General features: G+C 35.9%; 1 protein-coding gene across 3 annotated transcripts in view; it reads left to right on the plus strand.

Annotated features, from left to right (window-relative positions):
• LOC117394934 (serine/threonine-protein kinase RIO3-like) overlaps positions 1–5,487 on the plus strand; it is a 26,646-nt gene extending 21,159 nt beyond the window's left edge. For all 3 annotated transcript variants that reach the window (XM_059015854.1, XM_059015852.1, XM_033993697.3), the window contains 7 exons: positions 1,791–1,918; positions 2,255–2,437; positions 2,798–2,957; positions 4,188–4,268; positions 4,388–4,477; positions 4,862–4,969; positions 5,191–5,487. In XM_059015854.1, coding sequence (XP_058871837.1) covers positions 1,791–1,918; positions 2,255–2,437; positions 2,798–2,957; positions 4,188–4,268; positions 4,388–4,477; positions 4,862–4,969; positions 5,191–5,298 — 858 coding nt within the window. In that variant the 3' untranslated portion in view covers positions 5,299–5,487. The remainder of the gene's footprint in view (positions 1–1,790; positions 1,919–2,254; positions 2,438–2,797; positions 2,958–4,187; positions 4,269–4,387; positions 4,478–4,861; positions 4,970–5,190) is intronic.
• Positions 5,488–9,112: the final 3,625 nt, after the last annotated feature.

Consider the following 9,112-nt stretch of genomic DNA (forward strand, 5'->3'; position numbering starts at 1 on the left):
AAATTCCATTTTAGATGGTGCCCAGTGAACATTAACCGTTTCAGTGCCACATTATTTTATATTATTGATACAGATAACTCTTTCAGACAAGCTATTTTATTTTTCTCTCAAAAGTTCCATTACAGGTAGTGTCTAGTAGAAATGACCGTTTTCAGTGCTACACTGTTTTTAACCTCTGGACAATATCAATGATACAGATCACATTTCCATTTTTTTTTTTTCAGTTTCAGCATTTCAATTCAGTTTCAGTTTTTATTTAGTTGGTAAGATTAGTATTTTGTTTTTATTTAGTTTTCGTTTAAAATTATTTAGTTTTAGTTTCAATTAACTAAATTCATAACGATATTTCAGTTTTAGAATACTTTTTTCAGTTTCAGTATCTTTTCATTTTAAGGCTTTTTTAGGTTCATGATGAGTTGCTGCATAGTCAATCAATCAATCAATCAATCAATCAATCAATCTTTATTTAGTATAGCGCCCTTCACAATAAACAGAGTGCTTCACAGGGCGATTAAAAAAAAAAACACCAAAAAAAACAGTACATTGTCACTTTGTATTCTTTAAAAAAATCTTTGGGTTAATGAGCAATCCAGCGCCCTGTGATCGGAGTGGTCGTCTGGGATCATATGGGATCAACAAGTCATTCAAATAAGATGGGACTGAAGTATTTATGGTTTTGTAGGTTATTAGCAGGATCTTAAAATCAATCCTGAACCGAACTGGAAGCCAGTGTAGGGATGCTATGATAGGCGTGATATGGTCATATTTTTTGTTTTTGTTAAGACCCTAGCAGCTGCATTTTGCACAAGCTGCAATCGGCATAAGACATCACTTGAAACACCAGTAAACAGGGCATTGCAGTAATCAATTCTGGATGATACAAAAGCATGAATCAGTCTCAACATCATGTTACAAAAACGAGCGTCTTAGTTTAGCAATATTCCTTAGTTGGAAAAACGACACTTTGGTTACATTCCTAATGTGAGGTTCGAATGAAAGATCTGTCTCATTGCAGTCTTCAGCTCAAAAGGGAAGCTGCCCACTCTAATAACAGATGGATCTACATTATTTAGTTGACTTTTGATCCCAAGAACATTACTGCTGTTTTTTCCGGGTTTAACATTAAGACGTTTTTAGACATCCATTGCTGAATGAATGTCAGCAAGACAGGCAGTCAGAACATTTACAGTTGAGGTATCGCTGGCTTCAAAGATAAATAGAGTTGAGTATCTTCAGCATAGCAATGAAAGTTTACCTCATGTCTACAGACAACAGCACCCAGAGGCAGCATATATAAGGCAAACAGAATGGGTCCAATAACTGAACCTTTTCGTACACCACATGTAACTTCACATAAGCAGAGGAATCATCCTCTATTTTGACGTATTGTAATCTGTTAGAAAGATAAGATTTAAACCAGGACAAGACACTGCCTGATAATCCTACAAGCTTCTCTAGACATTCAATCAGAATTGGGTGACATTAATACAACTTTGAATATTCGTTTTTCATGTTCATGTTTTTGTTTCCAGTTTCATTTTAGTTTTTAAACATTTTCCAGTTTCTATTACTATTTTGTTAAAGAAAATGATAAAGTTTGTTAACTGAAAAAAAAACACAGATTACAAACAAGTTGATCTGATCTGACATACCCTGAAGATTATGCTTAGTTTTTGTTCACAATAGCTCCCATTTCTAGTTTTGTATTGACAACTGCATGTTTCGGACATACATTTACATTTTGCTTTAAAAATAAAAAATAAGCCGCAAGTTGTTTGTTTCGTTGATAGGAACAAGCTGTGGATCCAAAGACACGTCTGCTGATGTACAAAATGGTAAATGCTGGCACCCTGGAAGCTATCAATGGCTGCTTCAGCACAGGAAAAGAGTCTGTTGTTTTTCATGCTAAAGGAGGAAGGTATGTTATTTGGTCATGGTTGAAACATCACCAAATATGAATTGAACGTATTGAAATTATTTAGGACTACATCCTAATCATTGAAACATATAGATAGTGTTTTTTTGTTTGTTTTGTTATGAAAATAAGATAACCAGAAAAAGTTTATAGAGTATTTGAATATAGATTCATAATAAAATGTATGGGGCTATAGCTATGAACCTAGTCGCTCTGGATTGATTTATGTTTGTAGTACCTGACAGTGATTATTTCTATATTAAAATAGCACTCTTTCAAACAGTGAAATCCTGTTTTCTCTTGGTGCCTACTTAGATGTGTGTGCCTTCTATTTTGCAGCATTGATGACCAAGCGGTCCCAGAAGAGTGTGCAATCAAAGTTTTCAAAACTACTCTGAATGAATTCAAGAACCGGGACAAGTATATCAAAGATGATTACCGATTCAAGGACAGATTCAGCAAGTTGAACCCTCGAAAGATCATCCGTATGTGGGCTGAGAAGGAAATGCACAATCTGGCCAGGTAAGAGAGACTAATAATAATTGGTGACAGAGACATTGCCTGTCTCTGAAGACCCTGCACCTTTTCAGTGTAATGTGTTATAAAGTTAAAAACAAAAGAAGAAAAGAGTGAAGGGGTCAGTTCACTGTCTGTGTTTGGCCATGTTCGATTTGTGTGTTTTTAGGTTACAAAAAGTGTTGGCATCTGCACATTTATATCCACAACTTCCCTAAAGTAATTATTTGAGAGGAGTGGAATCCCTCCTTACACACGTGCTGCGTTTATTTTTATCCAGCAAGAAGATAAAACGCTGCAGTTGTGCGTACCCAGTCAGTAATTGATAGACTTATGAACTGAGGAAATCGAACTCTGTATTTACAGAATGCAAAAGGCAGGAATCCCTTGCCCGGAAGTGGTTATACTTAAGAAACATATTCTGGTCATGTCCTTCATTGGAGAGAAACAAGTCCCAGCCCCAAAGCTGAAGGAGATAAAGCTCAGTAGTGAAGATATGAATCAGGCCTATTACCAGGTGCTACATGTAAGTAAAACAATCTATTAAATAAATAAATAAATAAATAAATAAATACATACATACATATCTTTATCATATATATATATATATATATATATATATATATATGTATCTCAAATTGTAAAATATTTTTCACTTCAGATATGTCCCGTGACTTTATGCCAGCCCTTGTAATGTTCAATTTCTTCAGATAAAGTCAATAAAAAAGAGTTTATTCAGGAATCAAAAATGCAAACGGGAACAAAGCAAATAAAATGTGATACATCAGTGATCTCACACACAGGCCTCCGTTGATGGTGTTCTGAGCTGGCATCAGTGTATATGTTATTTGTTGAGCTGAGCTTTCGTGGCATCAGAGATGTTAGTTTTCTGAACAAAGAAATTACTTCAATCAGCACAGATATACAGCTAGCGTACGTAATTTCCTTAACCACATTTGGTCTTATTTCTCTAGCATGATGCATAGTGTGAGACAAAGCACATTAATAGTTAACATCTGCATTTCTTCTTCACTTTACCATGGTCAGCAGAAACCCACATAACAAGTTCATTTAAGAACAATGCTATGCGTTTTGCTCAATTTTGACAAGCAGCATAGCACTATACCCATGCATCACAAGGTCAAACGATATGGCTGGTGAGTGAAAACTGCTGATGTGCGCCAACCCTGCGTTGATTCAGAGCTTACATTAAACACAGGAAAATCACACAATGTTTACAGACAGTTTCAATGATTTATTTACCATTTAAAGGGGCAACATAAGTAACAGGTTGTATAATGGAAAGGAACAAAGGCTGATGAAACAATAAGAGCTTGTGCCATTTAACTAGAATAGAACAATGTGTACATCGCCCTGCACAGGGTGCGTGTTTATCAGAAAAAGCCCACATGTTCAGTTTGTATAATGTGTTGTTATGCGTTCCGTGACACTTATCTAAAGTTACAGCATGTCACTTTTAACAAAAGTAAGTGGTTTTAGAACCAGTTTTAATTGGTTTGATTATGGTTTGTATATAGGCTCAAAACAGCTTTCTAAGCAGAAACAACTTATATGAAAACAAAAAGTGTTATCATCCGTCTGAGGTCACAGCTGCGCTCTGAGTTATGATAAGCCAGTTACTCCCTACAATGCCAGGGCAATACATAGGCAAGAGTTTAAAAATCCTTACACCCTGTACACCCTTGCAAAAATTTTCTGAAATGTGCTTCGTCTCTGATATCTCCTGTCATTTCAGATGATGCAGCAGTTGTATCAAGAATGTAACCTTGTTCATGCAGACCTGAGTGAATACAACATGCTTTGGCATAATGGGAAGGTATGCTTAAAAATAATAATAATAATAATAAAAAAAAGTAATAATTTACTGTGGTTTCTGTTTCCACTTTTTTTATTTAATCTAAGCTGTTTGATGTAATGTATTTTGTTCTGTTTCAGGTTTGGCTGATTGACGTGAGTCAGTCAGTGGAGCCCACACATCCCCATGGGCTTGAGTTTCTATTCAGGGACTGCAGAAACGTCTCCTTGGTAGGTACACTTTAGAATAAACTGTGGTTGTATAGTAAAGTGATTCTGCTGGTTCAGAATCTCCCTTCTTGTCGATATTGGACATTTTTAATGTCTCTTGATCTTTTAATGACACTTAAGATCTGCAACCACAGACATCTCTTTAAAGTATTTATGCATATTTAACATATGTCTGTCAGTTCTCTATTGTGGCGTGCAAATGTTCTGGTTATCTGGATTCCGATAGACACCTGGTAAATGCTGCATTTTCACTTTTATGCCCGTATCTTGATAAATGCAATATTTAGTTTCTGAAAATATTGTAATATATTAGTGTTGATACGCTAAAAAAAGTATGATCTTTTGTGCTCTAAACATTTTTTTTTTTTTGGTCTCATTTAACAGTTTTTCCAAAAAGTTGGGGTGTCTGAAGCAATGAATGAATATGAGCTGTTTAATGCAGTCTCTGGCTTAAACATTACAGCAGACAATGAGGGAGAATTCATTGCTCAGGTAAAACCACAGGGAACTTCTCCTTGTTTGTGTTTGCAAAATCATTTAAGGCTGATTTAGTGTCCAGTGTGTGATGTATATCAAATGCAACTATGCAGGAGCTACTGTACATGGATCTGATAGGTCTATGTTCTAAATTCCACGTACAAGAAATGTAAAATTAACTTTGAAAGTCTGTTACCAATATACACACGTTTAAGTGCTTTGCTTCTGCTTTACAGATTGAAGCTTTGGAGAAGATGAATGAAGATCACGTACAGAAGCGTGGCAAAAAGGCTCCATCCTATCATAGTGACGATTGGGGGCCACTAATGAAGAATAGTGGTTGATTTTTTTGTAGAGTTGCAGTAGTAATCTGATAAAGATGGGTGTTTTGGAATTACGTCTATAACAAGAACAATGAATGGTTTGTAAACTGAGAGATTATGGATTGTGTTAGGTGCCTGTTTTGAGTCTTGCTAGCTCTACATCTCATTTAATTGCAATGGTAGAAAAATAAAAGTATTTGAAATTCTAAACTTTGTATTGTTACTTACTGAGTTTATTTTGCTACCAAGGTATTTAAAAACAAATAGGACGATACAGATGCCTGTTTATTGTTTTTAAGGATCTGGTAATGATGCTGCCATTTCACATCATCTACTGTTTGTCAGGCACTGTACCACATTTTAGTAATATCCATGTGTCTGTGTGCAGTGGTTGCAATGTCAAATTTTGCTTTAACAGTACTTTTCTTGAAGGATAAAATACTGACTTTATTACAGTGTTAAAGATGGTTGTCCATTGAATACACAGAACACAATGTTCCCTGTGGAAGATGTGTCCATTTGCACTGAAAGAGTTGTTCGTGTTATTGTCTGTAATCATTAAAGAGTGATAAAGTAGAGAATGAACAAAAAATGTGTCCTGCGATTTGTTTAAAGCAAAAATAAACACATAGTTAAATGTATAATGTAAATTATAGTAAAACTTAACATAAGTATTACTAGATACTGTACTTTATTGAACATTGATCCATGTAATCTATAATAATCATAATAGACAGTCAAAATGTTACAACTATTAGACATATTTTTGTAGAAAAATATATAAGCAAACTATGAAAAACAAATATTTAAATAATGGCTTTTGTATATAAACCTGATCCAAAATATTGAAAATAATGTACAGACAAGTTTGATATAATAATAATAATGTATTTTATATAGTGCAATTCATACAGCACATCTCAAAGCGCTTTACAATCTAAAAACATACTAACACATACGGTAATCATAAATAATCACACAGATTATACATATTAAAACATAGCACACAGAATACACATACTATACAAATTCATAAAAGCAGATCTAAATACGCTGATATGCCAATTTATAAATATGCGTTTTTTAAGTGACTTTTCAAAATATAAACATTTTTTGAATCCTTAATTTTCTGTTGAAGGGCATTCCGTAACGGGTGCATAAGAGCAAAATGAACTATGGCCTCAGTTCAATGGCCAGGGTGTCTTCAGCTCACTGCGCATCAGCGACCCCTGTAGTCTGGCTGGGCGCCTGCGGGCTTGCCTGTAAGCTGCCAGAGAGCTGCGTTGTCCTGCAACGTTGTAGCTCTTGGCTGCATGGTGAGTCCGCAGTGTGAAAAAAAGCGGTTGGCTGACGGAACACGCTTCGGAGGACAGCGTGTGTTCGTCTTCTCCCTCCCGAGTCAGTGCAGGGGTGGTAGCGGTGAGCTGAGCTTAAAAAAAAATAATTGACCGTTCCAAATTGGGAGAAAATAATAAAAAATAATTGGCAAATGACTAAATTTAAAAAAGAAAACAAAATCAAACAAAAGTGTAGATAGCACAGCCTCAGTGAATGCAGTTGGAGTGACTGACTTAACATTACGATATTCAACCGTATACTAATTCCAGATCAAATAGACTAGCCATATGGTCAGATACAGTCAAATCAACGGCCTGCAGCTCTTTCTAGTCTTAAGGCCTCCACACACCGGATGTGATGTTACATTGAATGTGGCGTACAACACACCGCTTTAATGACAATAAATAAATAAATAAATAGAAGTTGCAACTTGACAACATTGTACCTTCACTAACTTGTACCAACATTGTACCTAACTAACCTGCTAGGATGCAACATCGACAATGGATAATTGCAAAGCATACAACACTGTTTGTTTAGATTTCGAGAAAGCTTTTACCCGCATAAAAGATTAATTCTCTAACTGAACGCAATAGGGATTCAAGGAAATGCATGCACATGGATTAGGGAGTGGTTAACATGTAGAAAACAGAAAGTACTGATTAGAGGAGAAACCTCAAAATGGAGCGAGGTAACCAGTGGAGTACCACAGGGATCAGTATTAGGTCCTCTGCTATTACTAATCTACATTAAGGATTTAGTTTCTGGTATAGTAATCAAACTTGTTAAATTTGCAGACGACACAAAAATAGGAGGACTGGCAAACACTGTTGCAGCAGCAAAGGTCATTCAAAATGATCTAGACAGCATTCAGAACTGGGTAGACACATGGCAAATGACATTTAATATAGAAAAGTGTAAGGTACTGCACGCAGGCGATACAAATGTGTATTATAAATATCATATGGGAGAAAATTAAATTGAAGAAGGGAACTATGAAAAAGATCTAGGAGTTTATGTTGACTCAGAAATGTCTTCATATAGACAAGTAATGTCTAGATGAAGGGAAGTAATGTTAAAACTTTACAATGCATTAGTAAGACCTCACCTAGAATATTGTGTTCAGTTCTGGTCACCTTGTTACAAAAAGGATATTGCTGCTCTAGAAAGAGTGCAAAGAAGAGCATGGGCATGTCGTATGCAGACAGGCAAAAATAATTGAATCTATTCAGTCTTGAACAAAGAAGACTACGCGATGATCTGATTCAAGCATTCAAAATCCTAAAAGGTATAGACAATGTCGACCCAGGGGACTTTTTTGACCTGAGATTAGATAAAGGGGCATTCAGAACAATAGGAGGCACTTTTTTACACAGAATTGTGGGAGTCTGGAACCAACTCCCCAGTAATGTTGTTGAAGCTGACACCCTGGGATCCTTCAAGAAGCTGCTTGATGAGATTCTGGGATCAATAAGCTACTAACAACCAAACGAGCAAGATGGGCTGAATGGCTTCCTCGTTTGTAAACGTTCTTATGTTCTTATGTTCTTATGTAATGAATACTGCAATATGTGCAAATTGACCATAGCTGAATTTTGATTGGCTCGTGGTGGCCATGTTGTTTTTTAAGTAGGGACTTGCTTTTAACAAACTTAATAGACAACCTTGCCAAGGCTATGTATGCAAATTTTTGCTTCAATCGGCATAACCGTTTCAGAGAAGAAGACGTTTGAATATTTTTGACAAATCCAATATGGCCGTCTGACCATGTGACCAATCGACTTCTCTTGAACAACAGTAAATCTAGGCCATGAGGGTAGTCTATTGCACCAAGTTTCGGAGAAGAAGATTTTTAAAAATTGTCCAAAATTCCCTAAAAATCCAATATGGCCGCCACACCATGTGACCTATGATCTTCATTTTTGCTCTGACACAACTTGCCTTAGGTGCCTATCACCCTACCAAGTTTCGTGAGTTTTCGTGATATGTGTGTGTGTGTGTGTGTGTGTGAAAAAAATACGATTGGTGTTTTGCGATTTTTGTCGTATGGCAGCTTTGTCGTATGGCAGCTAGGGAACTGACCAATGTGGAACAGCATAAGGTTTTGGGTCTGACAGTAACTTACTCTCTAATTTTGACTGTGCAAATGAATTACGTTACTTATATTTTAACATTAAATTCTTAAATTCAGTAAACATGTTAAAACTTCAATACAAAGCCATACACGTAAATAAAATAAGGAAATGCATTAATAAAGTATACAAAATTATTGAGAATATGCTCATCTGTGCTGGGGGGCATACGGAGGCATCTACCGATCTGCCAGTCCTTAAATGAGCATACATAGTAATCCACTTTTTCATATTACTGATAGCTGGTGCATTACAGCAGTGGCACGTGATTTGTAACACCGACACGTCATGCGTGTAAATTCAAATACATAAAAAGAAATAGAACAAATCCATACTGTTCCTTTAAGAATCCTGCTGACCCTGAT

Source organism: Acipenser ruthenus, chromosome 3 (genome assembly GCF_902713425.1).
Source record: "Acipenser ruthenus chromosome 3, fAciRut3.2 maternal haplotype, whole genome shotgun sequence".
Lineage (NCBI taxonomy): Eukaryota > Metazoa > Chordata > Actinopteri > Acipenseriformes > Acipenseridae > Acipenser > Acipenser ruthenus.